Raw genomic sequence first — 24825 nt, forward strand, 5'->3', positions numbered from 1 at the left:
ATTTTCAGTTGGACTCTGATTCCTGCTTCTGGACCTGTGAACCTGAATAAACAGTCTTAATTCACCTCTGCCTACTGGTCTCTGTGTCTGGGTCCTCCACACAAACAGTGATTCATGACAGATAGTAGATGAGGGAGAGCCGCTGTAGCATCCTTAATTTTAGACTCTAAATGTACAAAGTCCTAAGAGATGATCTGCAAAGAGCCGGATGTTAAAAAAGAATGTGGACTACATCTGGACAAGTTTTTATTTGTTCATAAAGTCAAGTTTCTTAAACTTTTTTTTTTTTATAACTACAGCAATGGTGTAACGACACAACAATAGGCCCGTAAGCGACATTATCTGGGTGGGCCCCATATGAAGTACAACACCCCGCTTAAGTACCTAATTTTGGTATTCATCGTCGCTAACATATTGTATGTAATTGTTGAGATCTGGAGGCTTGTTCACTTTCTCCACCAGAGGGCGCCTGAGTTCTTCCTCCTGAGGGCATGAGCTCACTTTCACACACCTGTTTCCTGTCTCCTCATCAAGAAGACCTATTTAAAGGGATAGTTCGGTATTTTTGACATGAATCTGTATGGCATCCCCATCACCAGCGGCATGCAATCACACTGACTTACCCCTGGCAGCGTCCTGTGAGCAGAGTTATCGTCCAGTTTTGGTCAAGCCGAAAGTAGTCCGACAGGTTTTTAGAGCCAGCGAAATAAAACGTTTCTCTTCCCAAAACATTATGTGTTCAAAAGAGCGATATTTTTGCATCCCAAAAACATTGTAGTGGAAAAAGTCCCACGTCGTTATCAATTGGTCCTATTTTCTCTCTGTTCGTATCAGTGCGCGCCGTCATTCAGACAGCGAGCCCAACAACAGCCATGTCTCCCTCCGCCGCGGAAGGAGACATGGCTGTTGTTGGGCTCGCTGTCTGGATGACGGCGCGCACTGATACGAACAGAGAGAAAATAGGACCAATTGATAACGACGTGGGACTTTTTCCACTACAATGTTTTTGGGATGCGAAAATATCACTCTTTTGAACACATAATGTTTTGGGAAGAGAAAAGTTTTATTTCGCTGTTCCTAAAAACCTGCAGGACTACGTTCGGCTTGACCAAAACTGGACGATAACTCTGCTCACAGGACGCTGCCAGGGGTAAGTCAGTGTGATTGCATGCCGCTGGTGATGGGGATGCCATACAGATTCATGTCAAAAATACCGAACTATCGCTTTAAGGAGGAGGAGGCTGACACTTCCCTGCCAGAGTGTTTGCCAGTAATGGTTAGCAAAACCTGAGCCAGCCTGCCTGATCTGTAACCCTGATTTTGAGAACCTGTCTGATCTAGTTTCTCTCTGCCTCACAGATCCTGATTTTTCTGGAAACCTGGAGAAAGTATCTCGGTCTGGAATCTGCCTGCCTGCACTCTGTCTCAGTCTCTGCCTCAGCACTCAGCCCTTTGCCTGCCGACTAGCCTCTGGACTCACAAGGTTCCCCCCCTGCTGATCAGTATCCTCTCTGAGCAGGTGTTAATTCTCGTCGTCTGAAATCTGCATGTTTCCTGGATCAACACTAACTGCTCTGTCCTCCTCAGTGGCTTCCCTCCTGTGACCAGTCAGAAGAACCCAGTTCCTGTGACCATTAAACTTGTAAAAATTGTAAATAAATCATTTTAACCTCTTCCCTGTTTCAAGAGTGTTTTCTGCATGTGGGTTAGACGCCTTGAACCCAACATGACAGTAATGGCTATGGTTTTGATCTACGCTCTGGATTACCCATAATTCCAAGTTGCGTTGTAAAAAATAAAATACTCAAATACATCAGTCTTTTAAGATCTTTAATGCGGTTTGAAACATACTATATGAGTGTTTTTTTTTTTTTTTTTTTACCAACCTACTAATGAATTATACACAGTTATTAACATAGTAATTAAAAGTTCCACTGTCTGCTTTGCTATTGGTGTCATGTTTAAACGGCTCATCATCATGTTGAATTCTGGCATGTGTTGGGGTATAATACCAGGTGGGTTTGAGAGGAATTTTTCGCACCACTACATCTGCAAAGAGACATCCTAGTCCACAATACCTAGTCCTTAAGCAACTGCAGTCTCACACATTCTCATCTTCATACTTTGGATCTTGTGCTGACATATGGCATAGAATGTGAAGAAATAACAGTATTTGCCATTGAACTACAGCCTTCTGTTGATCTTTCAGTGAAATATTACAAAGCATGTTACAAAAACAGAAAAAGTAAATGGTGTGAGAGCTATCTTACTGTACATATTGTATCACTATTGTTGTTTAAATGTTCAATATTAATGTTGAATGTGTAACTGCTTACACAACTGTTACTCGCGCACACAAACGCATGAATGACCTCCTCCCTCTGTCTCCCCCCCCCTCCAACCAGCAGTTGGTTGGTAGAGTCCAGGACGGAGCATCATGGCGATTGATGGTAAGTCTGCCTCTTAGATACCAGCATTGTAAACTTTCCTCAGAGCAGTATAGGAATCCTCCTTTAGGGATGATGGGGTCTAATTATTCATGTGCCCGGAGTCCCCCTTCATCCACCCCACCAAAGGCACCGCAGATCCCGGCGCGCGCGGGACGAATGCCGAGAGATGCGGACACTTTGATGATGCAGGATCCGGATGCTCACGTGAAGTAATGCGACATGTAAACAGAGAGGAACACAGCTCCATGTGTCCCGCTTGAAGATATAAGAGGAAAACCTTGATTCCTAAAACAAAACCACGAATAGAGAAGAATTTAAATATGATATATGCTGTAGAGCACCCGATAAAGAACGAGATGTTATCTACCCGATAATAACGCCGCGAGTTTAAAATCATTGCAGGGTTTCCATTTCATGTCTATATGTGATGTTTATAGTTCATTTAACCCACGGCGTTAGTGAACAGGGCTATCAGCGTGGAGATGAGGTCTGATTACTCTGAAATTCAGCGGCAGAGCTGCGTTAAAGTCACGTGTGGCCGTACGTGCATGATGGATCAATTTAATGAGGATCATTGAGAATGTTAACAGCGGCGGTTCTGGCATGATCGAGGCCCCGGGTAAAGCAATGGCGTTGAATCCGTAATTCCTTCTAATCTCCCTGATGGAAAGCTATACATTTATATATCAACGAATAAGTAGTTGGTAACTTCCACTTCTCTCCACATGGGCTTTTTATGCATTGCAAAAAAATAAAAAATAAATCTCTTCTCTCTTAAAATTATGACTTTCCTACGGTGGCTGAGAAGTGCAAAACACATTTACAATTCAAAAACACATTAACAAATAAAAAACAAAATAACATTTGAAGAAACAAAATTATATTTTATGAAACAAATATATTTTTGAAAAAAAAAGTTTAAATAAAAAAAAAAAAGTTTAAATTTTTAAAAACAAATTTACATTTTAGGAAACAAATTCACATTTTAAATAAGTTAGATTTTAGGTGAGAGAAAGTTTCATTTTAGAGAAAAAAAAATACATTATAGGGAAACAAATTTACTTCTAAAAAAAATTTGACCGTTCGGAAACACTTGTACAAGTGCAAAGACAAAACTGCAAGCGGCAAAACACAGTTACATAGCCAAAAACAAATTAACAAAAGACGGCTACACGGAAAGGGAATGTCCCAGTGGCCGGATGTGATGTCACGATTACCCTGGCTTGTAGTACAAACAGCTCAATCTGTAGTATTATTTAAAATGTGAATTTGTTTCCTAAAATATAAATTTGTTTGCTAAAATGTAAATTTGTTTTTAAAAATTTTTACTTTTTTTTTCAAAAATACATTTCATAAAATATAATTTTGTTTCTTCAAATGTTATTTTGTTTTTTATTTGTTAATGTGTTTTTGAATTGTAAATGTGTTTTGCACTTCTCAGCCACCGTAGGAAAGTCATAATTTTAAGAGAAAAAAATATAAATAAAATGTTTTTGTTTTGGTTTTTGAATGTTTAAAGCGTGAGAGGTCAAAAGTTGTTTCAACATGTAAATGACCATACAAATGCACCTCCTTAGAACAAAGCTGGGCCTCAGTTACTTTTATCCATTTCTTATCTTTAACTTTTCTTGGTGGCCGTTTTGCATTCTACAAAGGGAAAAATATTAACATTGGGTAGAATACAGTGAAAAAAAGCTCAAACATTTCTCACTGCAGTCTCATAGATCAGTAAAACAAGCTTGAAATATCTATTCAAGTTCAGCAAATAGAATAGAAAATCCCTTCATTGTCCCACAATGGGGAAACAGAAAAATGTATAAGAATAACATAATTGTGAAGAGTTAAAAGATAATAAGATACTGTACTGTAAAGTGTTTTAACAATATAAAACTGCGCCTGGAGAATAAATAACCAATATAGAGCTATGAATATTTTAACATTAATGAATATTTAAAAGTAAGATAGAAACTGTGCAATGTGAGCATGAATGTAACAACTTATTGAGGTTGTTGGGAACAGTGGTGGTTATAGAGTCTTACAGCTGCTGGGAGGAAGGATCTGTGATAACGCTCCCTGGTGCATTTAGGGTTCAGCAGTGTGTCACTGAAGGAGCTCTCCAGTTCTGCAACAGCTTCATGCATGGGGTGGGAGACATTACCCAACAGAGATGTTAATTTAGTTTAGAAATGAGAGAAAGTGTGAGTTATTTCTGAGTTAATGTGTACTATCAGCTGGAGAGAACTAGTTCTGGATGGGGTAAGTATGTCAGGAGGATTGTCAGATTTTATGAAATTTAAAAAAGCAAACAGCAAAAAATATACTATTGTAAAGTATACATTTACAAAACTGCATCTCAGCCAGATGTATGATGAGAATTTCACAGAACAGAATTTCAAATTCACGTTGCTAGACAGATTTAAACTGATGAATTTGATTAGAATATACAATTAAAGAAGTATTTGCATGTGAAATAATAGTGATAACAGTGATTTGTTAACACTGAGGTTTATCAAATAAAATGATTGACGTTACTGGATATAGCCACAAGGGGTCAGTATTAGGTCTCAAACCTCCCATGAGAATTAGGATCAGATTTTGCACAGTCATGAAATATCACCGTGGTTACACTTTACCTTAAATGGGAATATTTTATATTAACATATAAGAAAGGAAATATCAATTATACTGTTTTGTGAATGTGTTTTTGGCTTCTAATTGGAGATAATCCACAGTAAACACAGGTCTATAGAAGATGGTAAGAGGAGGCATTGTTGGATTACTTTTTTCATGAAGTCCAGGCTAATCTCCACTATCTTCAGTGACTTAAACTCTACGTGGGTATTATCACACCCACAGACCCCCATGTCCCACCTTACCCCTTCCTCAACCTGTCAGACCAGTGACAGTGGTGCAATCTGCACGAGCTTTAGATATATCTGCTACCTGCAGTAATTTGTCTACAGAGAAAAGAGGCCTGTTGGGTCTTGCGTGAAGGAAGTATAAATAAAGGATGCAATCAATTTAAGTTTACTGTTTAAGAAATATAAAGTGTCTCATTATTTGTTAGTATTATTTCATATATGTGTATGTCCTCACTGTATAAAGATCCAGCTGTATAAAGGCAGTCAGTAAATAAAAGTTTTTTTTTTCTTTCTAAGGCTCCAGATTAGTTCACCATCTTGAAGTTGAGCCTTTATGCTATTTATAAGCTGAATAATAAAGAAGGCCAGCCCCCACTACTATGTTAACCACTTCTTGTATTCAACAAGCAAACATGTTCTTTCTTCAGTGCAGACAGAGCATCTGCATAGCATTGCATTATTTTAATTAAATGTATTGTTTGGTCAGTACGAACATCATAAACTGGATGTCCAGAGAGATTAATGTAAACAAAAACTTTCCTTTTTTCCCTTCTCTCCACATGTCCTCTGAGTGAGCATCCTGTTAATGTTTTTGCTTATGGTCTGCATTGACATTTGCTGAGTTTGAATTCATGGGCTGCGTCCTCTGAAGGTCAGATTCGTTGGCCGATTACGTCATAGCGCGGCGCCGAGGTCTGTTCGGATTGGAAGACTCCTCGTTATGCGGCCGACAAATGCAGCCTTCTTTTTGCCCGTTTTGAGGTCCTGTTTATCCTACGTAGAGTCTAAGCAAGCAGGCTGCTCCGTGCTCAGAGAAAAAAGGTACTTGGCGCCTAACAGTGGTGAATATTGTAAGTGTATTGTATTATAATACAAGTATGTAAATAGTTCCGTCTGGAATTAATGAAAATAGAATTTTAAATAGTTATTGAGTCAGATATGTTGCCCATAATGTTTGGTTTATTGAAAGGTTTTTATCTGTCACTATGTAAATGGGTGTGGTTGTCAATGAAGGACAGATTCTAATATATCTGCATTGTGGGGACTTTAAATCTGATACGGTACTGGTATTGAAACTCCTCGAAAATGTTAAATAAATAAATAAAAAGAAACAGCAGTTCGGTATTCAGTGTTTTCCTGCTTGTCGTGTCTACTCTCACAGTTGCTAGGCGACAGAGGGCACGTCAGTGAAAGGCAAGGAAGGCTGGACCTGTTTGAAATCACAGCCAAAACTCTTGCAGTCTCCTTATTTTCGCCGGACCTCAAAGGATCCAGTTCAGATAGACCGGGTCCTCGAAGGATGCAGCCTTTGAAATCGAACACACCCACTAATTTGTAATAATGTCTGGTCTCATAGTAGTTGATGATCGTCTCCCCCTAGTGGTCTGGCATATTTTCATTGGGTAGAACTAATTTGCAGCTTTACTTTTTAATTGCAGCTGCTTTTGTGACTTGCAGAGTTTTACCTTTATGTGTGTTTATTGTGTCCCTATGTTAGCCTCTGTTTTGTGTTTGCTAGTCTGCGGTTTTTGTTTGTAAGCCTCATTTTTGCCTTTTTTTTTTGTTTGTTTTATTTAATGCTGCCCATTGGCACCTCTCAGCCATGAACAAATCTCTAAGTAAAATTAATTATGGTGAAACTTATTTCATGCTGAAATATACATTTTTTTCTATGTTAGTTTAAGAAGATTATCCTGTGCTGTACTTTGGATGTAAAACTTCTAATATAATTTTGGAAACTGGGTTCATACAGAAACGTTATTCAACTTAAGAAAAAAAATGGAAATGTTTTGCCAATCCTTTGCATAATTGTTTTTCTCTCTGTCTTCCAGGAGGGGGGAGAAACTGTGGTGCTCACGAGCTCATCTGTGCTAGACGAGGTAAATCCTTGTCTTCAGAAATCTGTATTACCTTCTACAAGCCTTACCTGTCCTTCATGTATGCCTCGTTTTACTGAAAATAAATGTATACTGCTTTTACAGTCCTTGTAACACAGTGTTTTTGTGAATTATGTATGCTGTATCAAGTTTAGTGTGCCTTTGCGAAATAAGGCAGCTATGTGCATGATTTATTTAGCAAGTAGGTTTGGTTTCATTCTAGGGGTCCATATGCAAGTAAGGCTTCCATATTGGTTCATTTTAAACAACCACACTCCTTTAAGTATATAATTCTTTGCTCCTAAAGCTTAAAACCATTACATTTTCCTAAAGGTATGGATATCTGACAGATTCATTTATTTCCTTCATTTTTGTTGAGACAAGCTCACATTTCTCTGAGCACTTATTTCATTTCAGAATGCTTCAGTGGCTGCGTTTTCAGGTTTGTTAGACAGCTTGGAGGAGTCATTAGCTGGAAAAGAAAGTTGATTGGGTCCTGCAGTGCAAACTCAGAGTCCCGAGTTCAACCTAAGTTTTCTTTTTAAGGTTTGCTTTATCAGCTCTAAATAACAAAGGCACAGGAATAAAAATGGAGAAGGATTGGCAAACATGTTCATCACCTCTGCTGGTGAAGAAATGTTGGGGATCATATAAACGCCTCTGCTTTCAAGTGTACATTGATGAAGGCATCAGGTTACCCTCAGGGCTTTGAATTATTCAGCTGCTGTTAAAATTTACCAGAGCAGAGTGATCTATGAAGCGTCCTCAAATCCCTTCAGATAGCAACGCCACGAGCTTGTAGTTTTTATATGAACACCACTGCAGAGGTCATCTGGGCTCAATCAGCAGTGAGAGTTGACATTTAAATCTGAAAACCATTGGATCGGATTTAGTTTGGGATTAATTACGTTTTGTTCTTTTTTTCCAGAGCTCAATAGCTTTATGTTTTTATCCTCTTTTGTCATTTTGAATATATATACATGGATTATAAAACTTGTTTGATTATACAAAAGGTAAGACAGCTTGATTTATTATCTGTTTTGCCATTTTTGAGGACTTAGCATTGATGTAATACTACTTCATAAAGCTGCAACAGCTTTTTTTCCTGTTTCAATGCTAAGGCAAATCTGTCCCTACCAACTTCAAAGGACTTTTATAGGATATAAAATGAATTACTATAGATCTAACTTGTGTGCTCATGAATTATCTCTGTAACTTATTATTAATCAGCATCATTAAAGCATTTAAATGTTTTAATATCATACGTGATATGTTTTCAGGCTTTTGAATTAAAGTTAATAAATAAAGTAATATTTATCAATACTATTAAATTGAACATTTAATTGAATTATTTTTCTTTGTTTTAAATAAAATCTAGTAAAATACTTTCTTGTGTGGCTTAGGACACAGAAAACTTGTGCTTGGAGCAATTTTGCATTAATCTTCCCTTTAAAAACTAATGCTGTTCTGACAGAGCTAATCATATTAGCAGTGGTGGATGAAGTACTCAACAGTAGATTTTGAGTAAAAGTATTTATTCTCATAGTCATATCTTACTCAACTACAAGTAAAGGTTTCTCAGTCAATAATCTACTCAAGTTAAAGTATTGAAGTATTCACCTTTGAAAATACATAAGTATTCAAAATTACATGCATTTAAAAGTACTTAAGTATTGAAAATACAATCAAATGTTCTAATACCGGTACATTTCTGTATCATTTTCAGAGTAATTTTAAAAACCTTGTAACTTTCATAAACCACCTGATGTACTGATGTATACAAACACATGCTACCAATTCTACAACACCTATAAAAATTTCAGCATAAAAATGCCACACAAATAATAAGAACGGGTATTTTGATTAGTATTATTACTTCTTCAAAAACAACCCAAAAAGAAAACAGGAGAGTCTTGATTCTCCTCACACTTTCAGACCAAGAAACAGACCAAGAAAAAAGGAAAATGCAAATCTGCTTTGAGAACTCATCCTACCAAATAGACTTGGCCACAAGGCAACAACTAATGCCTTAATAAATTGTATAAACTACAAATAATGTCTGCCCTGAGTTTCTCACATTTGTGGAATGTCATGCAAATCTCTAAAACAGTGGTGTTCAAATTCAGTTCTAAGGTCTGCTATCCTGCATGTTGGAAAAAAAAAACTTAAGTACGGTAATCAAGTAAATGTACTTTTTACTTTCCACTACTGCATATTAATTCAATTCAATTTCAATTCAGTTTATTTATATAGCGCCAATTCACAACACTTTACAGTTCAACGAGATCATACAGTCAAATTGATTCAAAGTTTTCTATCTAAGGAAAACCAGTTGATTACATTGACTCGTTGACTCAAACACAATCCCTCACACTAAGCATGCTTTTAGCGACAGTGGAGAGGAAAATTAGTGATATTCAAAATGTCAGTTACTAGTTCATTACTATTTTTTAATATCTTATGGGTTGTAAGATTATTTTGTTTCTTCCCTCGTTTTTATCCTTTCATTTTTTTTACAGCCTCAGTATAACTGTTCTCTAGCCATCAAAATAATTATGCGTCATATTAAGACCTCCAAAAAGCCCGGATTTTTGCTCGGAGTCAATTTAGAATTGGAATCAGTGGAGATTTTTATTACTAAGATTAGTAATAAGGAACCTTGAAAAGTTTCTTCAGTAAGGAAAAGAGGCATAAACAGAGGAAACTTATTGACATTAATCTAATATCTAAAAAATATCACTATAAAACTCACTACAAAGGTTTCTGCCATGAAAAATGCCATAACGTATTGATAGCTGGCTGAAACTAAACAATTTGAACATTTAAAGAGGTAGGGCTTTGAGGTAGTGGGTATTTTCCAGAGTGAGCATTCCACCAAGCGTAATTCTTCCAAGGAGAAATGTGTCACATTTTCCACTCATATTGGGAAATATGAAACATATCATACTGCTTTCCATATTGATATTAAATTCTGTCAGCTGTTAGCTTTATGTGATGGTCACACACATGCATAATGTTTGTCATATTGGGCCCAAAAGCCTCCTGAAAAATGAATACAAAAAAATGCATTTAACGAAATCTAGGCTAAAACTCTCCATATTAAAACCCAAACCGTAAAAAGGTGTGTACACATTTGCATGTGTCACACAGAGTACATATGAAGAAATTATGTTTTTTTGTTAAATTGTGTTGTGCTTATACATCCTCTAATTGCAAAGGATTATGGATCAGTGGCGGTTCTAGACCAAATGTACCAGGGGGGCCAGGAGGGTGCCAGCGTGTTTTCATGGGGGCACAGAAAAGCATGAAATAAAAAACAGGATAGCTGCATAAGGTGATACTTCTATTCAATTAAGTTTAATTAAAATTCTAAATGTCTTTTTAGGTGAATATACATTCAGAATTTTGGAATTGTACATATTTATGACTTAATTTAAGTTGAAATTACAGTTTTCTATAAAATCTGAATTAGAATTGAAGAAAAACTGTTAAATTCAGATGTAAAAAAATTGAGCATGTTATTAATTTGTTTTCAAAAAAACATTTAGCAGATGAAAACTGGGATCATATCTCAATACCACTGAAGCCATCACCTTATTGTTTTTTAAATAGTTCATAAAATACAATTTGTAAAGAAAAAAATGAAATAGGTCCAAAGGACCTTTCAGTAACCATGCTTGTTGCAGGGCATATCATCTTTAGAGTTTCTTTGAGTATTATGTTTTCAGTACAGCGGCCATAACACGGGCCAGGACATTATCTACAGGGGTCCTGGCCCGTATGGATTATAAGTACTTAATAGGAATATTGGGAGATTCCTATTCTAAATAAACTATCAATAAGAAGCATTCAGCTTTCTTTTCTTACCTCTCTCCTTACTATCAGCATTTATTCAGACAGCACTTATTATGGTGACCACTGACGCATTTCCGCTTTGGCTTAAGTGCTCTTACTGATTTGCTGTATTTTGACTGAGTCCATCTACAGTATATAACTATAGGTTAAAGATAGGCTTGTATAACTTAAATAATTTTCCTGAACAGCTACTAGCTTTTTAGCAAGATAAGCAGCAGCTGTAACAATGTGGCATTGTGCAGATTGTTATCTAAAGTGTATTATATATTATTTGATAAATACTATATGTTACAGCCTATTCCATTTTTAAAGATTTCATTCTTTGTTTGAATAGGTTAACCAAGCAGAACTGCCACATGATCAGTACTAGACCGAACATCGTGTTGCAAATGGATATTTTTATGCCTGAAAAATACTGAAAAGCAATCAATTAAACAATATATTACTGGAAACGGTTTACTGAGTCAGAAAAGGGAATTACAAACAATGCAACAGCCAATAAATGGGAACTAAGGAGGGAAACCTGTACTGCAGACCCTTTGCTGTCAGTCACAGAAAAATTTAGAGCAATAAAGCTTTTCTAGCAAAGAAAATTGTGTAACACAATGGTATAAGTACACTACTGCATTTTGGCTCCAAGGACTTTGTCTATTCCTCCTTTACTGTAGTCTTATATTCGCAGGGTTAAAAATCACTAAGTCCATGCCCTGCAATGCTCTACTGATTTGTTAAAATGGGCATGAGTTTAAGCTTTAACATAGCTAAATAAAAAAATCTCAAACACATTTCTTTTTTATCAACTTTATTTCTTTACCTGCTGCTCTTTAATTTAATAATTAAACAGATCATCTGCCTTCAGCTAATCTGTCTGTGAGGCAGTGTCCTAAATGATGGACCAATCTGGCTTTTCAGGCATTACTGAATCTACTTTTCTGTTAGATTCTGTTCCTTTGAGGCTCTAGTAAAAATAGCACAGGACTGCCTGCTTGGTTACATGAAGTGTGGATGGCCTACATACACCACCACAGCTTATATCTGCTCATGAAGTAAGAGGAAACTAATAGAAGATAATGTTTTGCCCTTTTAACAGTGAATAATTAGGTTTGAATTCAGTTTGAGATGTCTTATTTTTTTTACAGTAAATATACTTGTTCAGATTTAATATATTTTACGTACAAACACTAATGTTCAGATTGCAGCAATGTGATGCAGTGATGTGTGTGTATGTGTGTGTGTGTTATTGCTGCTCAGCTCTAGAAAAAAGTGGTTCAAAACTTTTACAGCAGTGACAGTTTTCTAATTTTTGGTTTTCTTGTCTCTTTTTTCCTTTTCTGTTTTCCTCTTTCTTTCCCCCCACCTGCTCTCCCCTCACCTCAGTTTCTCCTGAACTTCTGGGTGTTTTGTCTTCCATTGCAGCCTTTGTGGTGTTGATGGCTCTGTTTTTTCTTTACCTCAGCAACAAACTGTCTGTGCAGAGTCCTGACAATCTTTCACATCTCAACGGACATAAGAATCCCCAGCAAGGTACTTAACACATTTACGAACTCACCATATCTGCTGATATGTTTGCAGAGTAACATTATTATTGGCTGTCTTGGAGTTGTGTATTGCAACATTTTATGGCATGTAACAGTTGGAATGTTTTGGTAGCAGTATTTTTGGCATGTATATATATATATATATTTTTTTTTTGCTGCAGAAAGACAAACAAGCTTGTGTTAAATACCACTATATATCTAAAACAATCTTTATAGTTATTGTGACTGAAAATGAGACAGAGTATTCAGATGTACACTAAGTGTAATGTCAGAGAAGTATTATTACTGATTTACTCGATTACAGTGGGAGCCTTGCATTGTTAAAGACCATCAATGGTTTGATGAATATAGGCCTTGTTCTTGGTGTGAATTTAGTTAGAAATGAAAAGGCAGTTTATCTATTTTACTGAAAAGGCAAATTGGATAAAAGTTATTTCTAATATTCAATTTTAATATATTCTGGATGTTTGTTCTTATGTTCTTATTTAAAAAACATACGCTAAAGTTATAGTTTGCACATTAGAAAGTATCAAAAAGATTAGTCATAAGAAGGGTACAAAAACTTTTTTAGCATAAAATGCGCTCTAATGCATTGCAACAAATATATTGCAGCAAAGGTGACAACAGAAAACAGAAAACAACACATCAATGGCGACACTTTCAGAGCTGCAGGAATTTCAAAGGAAATCTGCATGCAACAGCAATCACCAGTAATAAAGGAAAGTAAGGAGGAGGGCTGCAAGATAGCCACCCTTCCCTCAAAGAAAACATTGAAACCTTGCTAAATTATTCATGTGTTTCACTTTATTAAACTAAAGATAAGGTTTTGGGCAATAATTATAAAATATAATGTTAGGCTGACACCCAACAATGAACATAAAACAATACAAAATAAATAAATAAATAAATAAAAATAAATAAATAAAAGAAGGAGCCATAAAAAAATGTATATATAAACAGTTCCCAATAAGACTAAGTTTTAATCTAATACCCTGCCAGAAACCTGAAGAAGTCGATGATTATTTTCACAGCAAACTCAATGGAAACTCAATGGAATTAGCCTTTCCTAAAGAAAATTAATGGTTCCCAGATTCCAAAACTAAATGCAGTAGAAAATCTGTAGGTTTGATTTGTGGAGGGCCAAATCCATGAGAATATTATCATTCTCATTGATTTGGAGAACAAAAGCCTGTTCAAATAAGCAACAGTTAAAGGAAAAGTCCGGTCAGCAAGCAATGATCAATGGATCATTATCTATACTTAAAACTAATACGCCCATGGTGATTTAATGAATTTATTTTTAATCAGTTAAAAAAAAAACTTAAAATTTTTGTTGTGATCACTGAGTCCAGGGGACGTCATGGTGCGTCATGGTGTGGTAAGCCTAGCACAATTCTCCCCGCTTTACAAACAAAATCAGTGGGAACTACCAGACATATCTGCAATCAACAACAATTATTTTAGAATTCGAGGAGACTTCACCATTTAAATTCCCGAGAGCTATAGTTAAACTGACAATATCAGTTTAACTATAGCTCTCGTGGTTGGTAGTTGGATGTTTTAAAACATCCGGTAAAAGGGAAAAAAAAAATTGGTTATTTCACTTTCCGATTCTTGATCCTCCACGGGTTCGTCATTGGATTGCCAACTTAAAGATAGAGGATTTGCCATTGAACTTTTGCCAGAGAAAAAATACTTTGAAGGAGAATGTTTTCAAGATGACTTGGATAAGAGCGCGTGGTGACAAACACCAGATACAGCTCCGGGGCTTGATCAACAGCCGATACCGAACCATTAGGTCACAAACCAGTAGGTGGCAGTAGTGCTCGCTGACAAACATGGATGCCTCCAGTATAGAATATTCAAATGAAAATTACTCTTAATTACAAACACTTATCATTTATTGAACAGTTTGTAATAATTTCATACTTAAAGTACTTTTAAAAGTTTGTATTCTTAACAAAACTGGACTTTTCCTTTAAAGGGTGGAACAGCCGTACAAAGTTGTTTTTTTTATTTTGGATGAATTAATTCATCCATTTTCTCCCGCTCAGTCCTTCTCAGGGTTGCGATGGGGCCGGTGCGTATCTTGGGCAGTGTACGGGCAAGAGGCAAGGTACACCCTGGACAGGTTGCCAGTCTGTCGCAGGGTTTTAGATGAATAACAAACAATATTAAATTCAAATTGAAGAAAAAGTGAAAAAATGTTTAACCATGGCCTTATATTGTGAAAGAGTCATATATGGGCTAAAATCAGTAGTAAAAGTAGATCAGAATTTGTTTGAAAGAAAACTTAAAAGCTGTGAGTTATTTCTTGAAATTAATTTTCCAACTGATCAGCTGAAATTATACCAGTGTAGGCTAATCTCTACCATCAACTAACTGCTGAATGCATGTTAATACTGTGATGATGACCTCACACCCTGCTAACCAACACATGTCTGTGTCAGTGCTTTTGATGAGCTAATCTAGCGATCAACGTGTAATAGAATCCCTCCGACTGGGAGATGGCCTTCTTCAAAAGCTTCCAGCCGACCCTGCCGTCTGTCAACATTTCCTCCATCCTGGACTCAGTCACCAGTCGTGTGGATGACTTGGCAATTGCAGTCAGCGATGCCACATATGCAGTCAGCGACCAGCTCACAGAGCAGGTCTCTACTATTATCAACAAGGTGCAGGAGGAAGAGGAGGGGGAAAACAACAGGAGCCAGGATGCTCGTCAGGCCTCCGGCTCACAAGAAGGAAGGGCTGGCAATAGAAGCATGTGGCAAATGCAAAAAAACTCTGATTCTGGTCAGACGGGTTTGAAAAACAACCAAACCAACGATGCAATGGAGGCACAGAACTCTCAGAGTCAACTAGAGTGGGAATGGAGGGATGGATGCTGGAGAGTTAAAAAAACAGAAGCCGAGTTAGCAGAAGAAGAAAGGAGGAAGGAGGAGGAAAGGGAGATACAAGAAAGGAGGGAGCAGAGAAGAAAAGAGAGGAGGGAGAGACAGCTGGAGAAAGAAGCCGAAGCTAGAAGAAACAGAGAAGATGAGGAAGATGAGGCCTCTGAGAAAACAGCCAGTGGAGACGGACAAGACGGAAAGACAAATCAGGATGACGATCAAATATCTGCTCAACAAAAAAGGGATGTCTCTGACAATGAAATGGAAACACAGATATCAAAGCAGGAGCAGAAGGGAGATGGAGAAGCAAAAGAAGAGTTAGAAGCTGTACAAGAGAGCGAGGCAGACAACGAGGAAGAGGATGAGCCATCTAGATCTTCCTCTAAAGTAAAAAAGAGGAAGTCGGATAAAAAAAAGGTCGAAGACAGTTTGCATTCATGTGAGGAGGATTTAAAAGCAAAGAAAACAAAAGACAAAGGAAAGAAAAGCAAGAAGAAGAAGAAAGGAAACCAAGGTTAGAGTGTGACACTTCAGTGTGTGCTCTGATCTTTGGCTCTCCTCTTTTTAAGCTTCTACTCTGACTGACTGAGTGCTGCGTGCCACTTCCAGCTTGGTCTTGCCTCTTTCAATATTGCACTAACTTTTGCTTAGGAGATAAATCTACCACTTTAACGAAAGTCTCCATATGTCCTGTACAGATGGAGATATTTTAAAGCACGAAGAGGAAAAAATCCCAGAGGGTGTGACCCAGCAGAATGTAAGCTCTGCATGGAGGAAAGGCAAACAGTCCAATGAGCTGGAAGGATACAACAGCGAGGCCTCCAGTGAACAGGGTAATATAATACCTTATTTATCCTTATCTTATTTAGCTTGTAAAAGTAAAATGATAATTTTATAATAAATTAAAATAATGAGAAGGCAGTTAAAAAAACAGATCCTAAATATGGTAAAAAGATTAAAATAAAACTAGCTATAGCTTATAATAGTATATTTAGTAATGTACTATAATGTAATTATTTGTATCTTTAAATTTAAGATTTGCTTATAATAAATTCCTTCATTTTTTAAATATATATATGTAGATTAAAGAGGTTTTAAAGACAACATTAAGCCTTACGGTTACTTTTTTGGGCAGTTTTGTATCATGGTGGAAAGCTTTTGCCATATTTTTTCCAGTCTAGGCATTAGAAAGTAAAAATTCAAATTTCTATTACGGGACATACAATTATGATTATTTATATTTATGACATATAGGTTACATTTATAATTTAGCGCTTACATCTGAAAAGGGGTATGTTTGAATTCAAAATAAATCTGCCTAGCTTTGTCCTGCAGCTCTGAAATATTTTTTCCTTCTACCCGATCTTTGTTTACTTTGTTGTGACTCCAGCTGCCAGCATTCAGAGGATAAAGAAAGATTCCTCACTAACTGAGCTCCAGCCTCCCCCATACCATCACGTAAACTCAGGGACACGCAAGTCCTCACGCTACTGTTCAGAACGAGGAGTCAGGAGGCCGTCGTCCCTGCAAAATTCAGAAAGCCCTCGTTGCTCCAGCGAGGCCAGCATGGACCAGGATACTGAGAGTTACCTCAACAAAGGCTGCGAAGAGGACATTCCCAGTGACAGCACTGCTGTTCTAAGTCCAGAGGTAAGTTTAAATAATTCAATTTACCTTCTACTTATTAGATAAATTGTAAAAAAAAAAAGAAAAGAAAAAACAGTATGCGAGGAAAGGTGGAAGCAATTTTACCCCACCATATTATTAGGGTAACCAATGACTTGTGCATGCATCTAAACCTTACAACTACGAACTTCTGTTTACTTTTGCATGTGATACAACAGCACAATGTAGTTCGTAATTGTGAATGAAAATGTCACAAGGTTTTCAAAATTCTAAACACTACTTTCATAATTGAAATTTCTTCTGTGAAATATCCCAAGTTCAGTCAGACTAGATGGCGAGTGTCTGTGAACCTTTTTTTACAGTATTGGAGTTAGATCCCTGCTAGAAAATGAGGTACTATGTAATTCAATCAGTTATGGTAGCGATTGTTAAGTTTTATCCTGCTGACAATAGTAATAATAATTGAACTTTATTGATCTCACATTGGAGAAATTAACTCTCTGCATTTAACCCATCCCCTTGAGGAGCAGTGGGGAGCATTGTGTGGTTAAGGGCAGAGATGGGAAGTAACGAAGTACAAATACTTCGTTACTGTACTCAAGTAGATTTTTCTGATATTTTTACTTTACTTTACTACTTATTTTTATGGCGACTTTTTACTTCTACTCCTTACGTTTTTACACAAATATCTGTAGTTTCTACTCCTTACATTTTAAAAAATTGGCTCGTTACTTTAGTTTTGAATCATTTCAATAGAGTTACCGTTATTATTTTTCACGTCATCAATACCAAATTCAATCTAATTGGATGGGAATCTACGTTGCATTTGAAGCACCACTACAAGATGAATCGACAGATTCGGCGGTATTCATTCGCGGCAAATCATTGCAGCTTGGTGGCGGTGGCGTTAGCATAGTAGTATGGATGACGAGATGATTGAAAATGAACACAACGGAGATCTAGTCCTATTGGCAGACATCCATTTAAAATTTAGGCAACTGCATGAAATACAGTGGTTTCTACTTTTACTTTTATACTTTAAGTAAATTTACAAGCCTGTATTTTGTTACTTTTACTTGAGTAAAGAAGTTTAATCAGTACTTCCACTTTTACCAGAGTATTTTTTAACACAAGTATCTGTACTTTTACTCAAGTACGGAAAGTGAGTACTTTTGCCATCTCTGGTTAAGGGTCTTGCTCAACGACCCAGAGGGCAGGCTGTGGGGATCAAACCAGGTACTTGCAACCTTCTCAGAGCACAAGGGCACTGCTCTAACCCTCTAGGCCAACACGCTTGTAGAAAATGAACCTTTCTACAAGACCTCAAGACTTTCTCAGCATCTTACAGGCTTTATTTCAGAACTGAGCTCCATCCTTCTTTCATCAACATTTTCCCCTTATCCATGTTTAAGAATACCATCTCTACAGGATGATGCTGCCACCACTATGTCTTTATGCAGGGATGGTTTGCATAATTTACATCTAAGCCTTAATGTTTATACAGTTTTGTTTTGTTTTTTTAATCAGAGCCTCTTCTTTCTTGTATGCATTTTAGAAAGTTGCAAACAGGACTCTTTATTACTCTGAACAACAGTTTTCTTCTTCCAGAACTGCTAGATTTGGGAAACAGTGAACTAACAGATATTTGATAGATTTTCCAACCGGACAAATAAATCTCTGTAACTCCTCCAGATTAACTAGGGGTTTTTGGGCAGCTTCTAGGAATAATGCCATATGTTCTGTTCTCAGTCCGTTTAGATACGCAAATGAATGTGTTTGTGAGTCCCCGGGTTTAGATACTCACTCTCTGAAATGTTCAAGCTTGAGACATTGTTGATAAATGAATTTATTTCACAAAAATATAATACAAATAATTCTATTCAATTTTATCTAAGTATATACAAGTAAACTAAGACTGATATGCTTATGCTAAATGCATGTCACAGTTCGATATTTAAAATTAGGTTTTAAAAGCCATCTATCTTTTTACCTCATCTTCATAGTTATGTGCTGCTTTGTGTAAGTTTAACAAGCCTAAAACAATGACACACATTTAGAATTCAAAGAAAAGAAGTAAACTTCTTTTTTGATAAATGACCTTATTAGAAAAAAAAAGGTTAACTTGTTATTTATCAAATAGCACTAGAGTACATACATAACACCGCTATAATTGTGACATCTTCAGGATGGGTCTGGTCTTCAGCTTCCTTCAGCCTATGAGCCAGAGCCAATGGCTCAATACGGCACTCTGGACGTCGCCTTTGAGTACGACTCCACCGAGCAGTGGCTGGCCGTCACTGTGACGGCTGCGACAGACATCCCCGCTTTGAAGCAGACGGGTAACATCGCCTGGCAGGTCCACCTGGTCCTGCTCCCCACCAAGAAGCAGCGGGCCAAAACGGGCGTGCAGAAGGGCCCGTGTCCCGTTTTCACAGAAACATTCAAGTTTTCCAGGGTGGAACAAGAGGCCCTGGGGGACTACGCTGTCCGCTTTCGCCTGTACAGCATCAGACGGATGAAGAAGGAGAAGGTGCTGGGAGAGAAGGTGTTCTACCTGACTAAGCTCAACTTGCAGGGGAAGATCGCTCTACCCGTCACCCTGGAGCCTGGCTCTGAACTTACAGTGAGAACACCTTGTGAATTCTACCCTACTCTATTATGAGTTTACAAAATACCTATAGGTACTTATAATCCTGTTTGATTTCTCCTCATGCCAGGGCTGTGGCTCTCTCGTGAGCGTGTCTCGTAGTGCAGGTGCTCTGTCCTACCGCTCCACCGAAGACTCCTCGCTGCCAGAGATCCTCCTGGGTCTCCTCTATAACTCTGCCACCGGACAGCTTTCTGCTGAGGTTATACAAGGAAGTCACTTTAAAACTACAGCTTCTGATAAACCTGTCAGTAAGTATTAAAGCTATAATGGAGAAGCTCGTATCTGTTCGATTTGTTTTACCTCACTGTGAATTTCTATTATGTGTTTCTATAAATGGTGCATTTTATATTAGATTCTAATTGATACAGATGGGGGGAAAAGAGAAAATGTAGAAAACAACAGTTCATTAAATAAAACTACTAGTTGTGATGGTTATATTTAGTGATGCACAGCTCAAGGTTTAAAAAGTGTTACTGGTATTTCACTTGTCGCAGTCGCTTTATTGAAAATGCTTATTAGAAGACATGTTTCACCTTCCAGCTAAAAAAGCATAATGACTTTTAAAGCTAAAGGCAGTCTGGGGAAATATTGGAGTGTATGCTGGTTTATTTGGGATGGGTTGGTTGTTTATTTTCAAAAAACAGGAGTCCTTAGTCACAATCAACAATCAAAGCTGTTCGGTTTTAATCTAGATCTGCTTTCTGGTTAACACTTCTTTTCTTAAGCTTTCTATCTTGCCTCTTTCCTATCTTTTGTGTGCTGTGGTGTGTGTCCACCTTTTAGGTGGTCTGTTTTGTTGTGTGAAGCACTTCGTAGGAGGACAGCTGTATATCATGAGAGGTAAGGCGACAGATACCTTTTGGTAACCAGGGAATTTGAGGAGTACTTTTTATCTGCTTTTTTACATTGAAAAGTTAAAAACATGTAGCGTGTATGAAAACAGAAGCTCATCCATCTTAACCTGATAAACCAGACTAAATGTGAGATTAATTTTGTAATTTAAACTTGCAGGCAAAAATTATTTTGGCCGCTGGCGGGTGGGGCTAGTTTACTAGGCTACATCTATCTGCATTTTGGCTCTATGTCAGAACATATTCACTTATTTTAAAATAACCCTTTATAATTTTTTGGTGTTAATCATATAACTAAATATAGGATTTTAGTTTATATACCAATTTTCTGTGTTTAAAAAAAAAATTTAAATTAATGCTCAATGCCCACTGTTATGACATTTTAAGATTTAGAATAAACTAAAAATTTCACCCATGTCGGCTTTCTTTTTAGACAAATGTACATTTGCATATTCACAGGAAAAAAATCTGTTTTCTTTTTTAAAATATATTTGTACTTAAAATGTCTTCAATGAGAGCAGAGAGTAACCAAAGTCAAAATTCCTTGAATTACCAAATAAGCAAATAAAGTGAATGCTCATTCAAATGAAACTAATTCTTAAATGTAAATTGTACTTAAAAAAAGAAATGCAATTAAAACCTTTTTTTTTGGACGACTTTGTTTAATTTCAGTTTCCAATCTTGTAGCATCACTTTCGGTTTTAGAATGTGTCTGACAACACGAAGCAAGTTAAAGGATTTATGAAAAAGCAACATAAAGTGAGAATAAAAGTCCAACAAAAGAGGAAACCTAGAACAGGGGTAAAGCTCGACAAAAGTGGAAGCCTTATCTAAATGAATCCAAGAGATGATGATTGAGAATGATTAATCCAAGTGGTGACGGGCCTTTCTTCCATAGCCAAGGTGAGAGTGAGTTAATACTGAAAATAAAGAGACATGACAGAATGCCTGATAGGGTCCAGCTGCACAGCTGTGTTAACTTTAACTAATAATGAAATGTGTTTAATCTCAAACAGTAGAACAAAAAAAGAGTGTGAGGAAAACTTTATTTGACTGCACTGTACGTAGGAAAACCGTTGCTATTTTTTTTTTATTTGGTAAATTTTGCTAGAACTAAAGTAAACCTAAAAAAAACATAAAATGTTTTTTCACAAAATTATAAAGCTTATTATTATCTGACTACTTAGATGAATCATTGATGATCTCTTGGATTAATTTTGGTAAGGCTACTACTTTTAGGTTGTTTTTGGAATATAGTCTTACATACCTTTTAGTTTCTCTTTTTTCTTCTAAAATGTCTGCTGCAGTGTTCCTTTTCTTCCACTTGATGGCGCTCCATCACTGTTCCAATACATGTCTCTCCTCTTAGACACCTACGTCAAGCTCACCATGCTGGACTCCAAGGGCAAGGAGATGTCCAAGCGCAAGACAGCGGTGTGCCGTGGCCAGCCCAACCCCACCTACAAGGAGACGTTCGTCTTCCAGGTGGCTCTCTTCCAGCTGTCCGAAGTCTCGCTGGTGTTGTCTGTGTTCTGCAGGAGGAGCAGCATGAGGCCCAGGGAGAGGCTGGGATGGGTCTCCTTAGGCCACAGCAGCACCACAGAGGAGCAGCAAGCCCACTGGACAGAGATGAGGGAGGCAGAGGGGCAGCAGGTCTGCCACTGGCATACTCTCACTGACACTTAGGAGGACTGTAGCAAAAGTAAAGAGCATTTCAAGCTGGGAGAAAAGCAAGAAGCACTGTCTGAGGAGAGTGTCCTTGTGTTGCACATTGAAGCGAGGATGGGGTCTCTCTCCCACCCCTCACTGCTGGACTGAAAGGATACCCTTTAACCTGCCACTTTTGTCTGATGCAGCCAGTCTGGGCTGATGAATAAGGCTTTATACCTCCAGTTAAAGACTGACACTGTAATGACAGGATGTGAAGTTCAGCAAAAAGAATTCGTTTTTTTTATATAAAGATACTTTTAACAGTAAAATCTGCATGCACACCAACTGTTTACAGGACCAACATGAAAACACTTCCAGAACAGCTTCGGCCTTTGAATCTCGGACCAAAGATTTTGGTCCAGGAGCAGCAGACTTCTTCCAATACTTTCTGGGCTTCAGCTATCACCAGCATACCAGACATTTCTCTACCACTGAATTAAAAAGAGAAGGCAATGAGTGGACTGTTAGTCCTGTAACATGCTGCAACGATGCTTACAAGCTATTCTTTTTACAGTACGTTTACATGCACAGCATTATGCAATTTAAATGAGTTGGTTTGCCCCCTTTCTTAAAAATCTCTTGTTTTTACAAAACAAAAATGTTCTTCATATTGTGGACTTACATAACTGAACACTATGCATCTGATGCCATTGTATACAGGAAGGGTCCAAATGTTCCCTGTCCTCGCCGAGTCTCTTATAGAAATGGACACAGCTCTGCATGCCGCCTGTGTTGAAGGACAGCTTCATTTCCTGTGCAATACAAACTGAGCCTGTATCACCGTTCAGCCTTCTGACAGCTCTTCCATGTTCGTTCATGTAGAAACATGGTGCATCACGCCGGGCCGAGGAGGAAAATGCAACAGACGGCACAGTCCCAATAAAACCCAGCTGTCTGAAAGAGCAGCGCCCACAACGGCCTCAGCTGTGCTTACTGAACCAGAGAGAGGAAAGCAGAGTTAAAGACACATAAATCATATTTTTTTTTTTATATGTGATGTTTCAGAAACCTTGAATAAATATGAGAACTACTGAGCAAAAGTCTGAGGAATGGTATGAGGACCTGTAAGTATAGAGAGGTGTGAGTCAGAAAAGCTTCCCTGAGGACAAATGAAGCCTCCACAGTCACACCCATGTCTTCCTGCCTTGGAGACAAGTTTAACAGGCGTGTTCTTCGATGCCCATTAGGACAGTTAGTCTTGTTGCTTGCTTACGTCACACCTCATCCTTGCGGTTCTGCTGGAGAAAAAAAAATTTGTAGATTTAAATTAATATTATTTTAAGTTATGAGAAACAGCTCTTACGTTTTTTTGTTTGTTTTCCAGAGATTTACCCTCTGTGTGAACCATTTAATGTTATTTTGCTATCTTCAGATACTCAGATAAGCTGTTTTAAAGTCAGTAATAGAGTTCTCAAATCTGGAAACATTTTAACATATTTTCTTAGTTAGTTCCAGTGCTTTGTTTGAAATCCAAACCAGTTAAACATAAGACCCACCAGTCCAATAAGTCCGTCAGTGATCAAAACCAGAATAATCAGCAATGTGGAGAAAAGTTAATGTTTAGAAGTTGCTAATGATAAAAAAATAAGTTGGACATCTTTTGCATGCATTTGTCAACATAGAGGGGGATTTTGACGCTGTTAACAAACTGTTAATTTAGTCGCAGAACAAATAGAAATCCAGTTTCTTTATTTGCTCCTCTTTTGCAGTCCTGCATCCCATTTCTCTCCCAGTTAAGACCCTTTGAATATTGGTAGGTGTTCCATTTTCCATCTGGTTTAACTTTCCTTTTTTTTGTGCACTCTATGAGGTTTAACATGCCATACCAAAACAAACAGAGATGGCAAAAGTACTCACTTTCCGTACTTGAGTAAAAGTACAGATACTTGTGTTAAAAAATACTCTGGTAAACGTGGAAGTACTGATTAAACTTCTTTACTCAAGTAAAAGTAACAAAGTACAGGCTTGTAAATTTACTTAAAGTATAAAAGTAAAAGTAGAAACCACTTTTTTCATGCCGTTGCCTACATTTTAAATGGATGTCTGCCAATAGGACTAGATCTCCGTTGTGTTCATTTTCAATCATCTCGTCGTCCATGCTACTATGCTAATGCCACCGCCACCAAGCTGCAATGATTTGCCGCGAATGAATACCGCTGAATCTGTCGATTCATCTTGTAGTGGTGTGTCAAATGCAATGTAGATTCCCATCCAATTAGATTGAATTTGGTATTGATGACGTGAAAAATAATAATGGTAACTCCATTGAAATGATTCAAAACTAAAGTAACGAGCCATTTTTTTTTTAATGTAAGGAGTAGAAAGTACAGATATTTGTGTAAAAATGTAAGGAGTAGAAGTAAAAAGTCGTCACCAATAAGTAATAAAGTAAAGTAAAAATATCAGAAAAATCTACTTGAGTACAGTAACGAAGTATTTGTACTTCGTTACTTCCCATCTCTGAAAACAAAGTAATGCAGAATTGTTTAGTTGGAGAAAAAAAATATAAAACTTCA

General features: G+C 37.3%; 1 protein-coding gene across 4 annotated transcripts; it reads left to right on the top strand.

Moving 5' to 3' along the window:
- The first annotated feature begins 2390 nt into the window (after positions 1–2390).
- On the top strand, positions 2391–23298 carry syt14b (synaptotagmin XIVb). 4 transcript variants are annotated; one of them, XM_038267601.1, is made up of 10 exons: positions 2408–2450; positions 7144–7191; positions 12500–12567; positions 15032–15986; positions 16171–16305; positions 16863–17122; positions 19284–19721; positions 19816–19996; positions 20532–20588; positions 21969–23298. In XM_038267601.1, exons 4-10 carry the CDS (start codon positions 15089–15091, stop codon positions 22283–22285), a joined length of 2286 nt encoding a protein of 761 aa, XP_038123529.1. In that variant the 5' UTR covers positions 2408–2450; positions 7144–7191; positions 12500–12567; positions 15032–15088; the 3' UTR covers positions 22286–23298. The 4 variants fall into 4 exon arrangements, with proteins under 4 accessions (XP_038123532.1, XP_038123529.1, XP_038123531.1 ...); XM_038267604.1 differs by lacking the exon at positions 15032–15986 and having other exon boundaries at positions 2391–2450; positions 12421–12567; XM_038267603.1 differs by lacking the exon at positions 20532–20588.
- The last annotated feature ends 1527 nt before the right edge of the window (positions 23299–24825 follow it).

The sequence above is a fragment of the Cyprinodon tularosa genome, unplaced genomic scaffold, assembly GCF_016077235.1.
Source record: "Cyprinodon tularosa strain WSP-4 unplaced genomic scaffold, ASM1607723v1 ctg68, whole genome shotgun sequence".
NCBI lineage: Eukaryota > Metazoa > Chordata > Actinopteri > Cyprinodontiformes > Cyprinodontidae > Cyprinodon > Cyprinodon tularosa.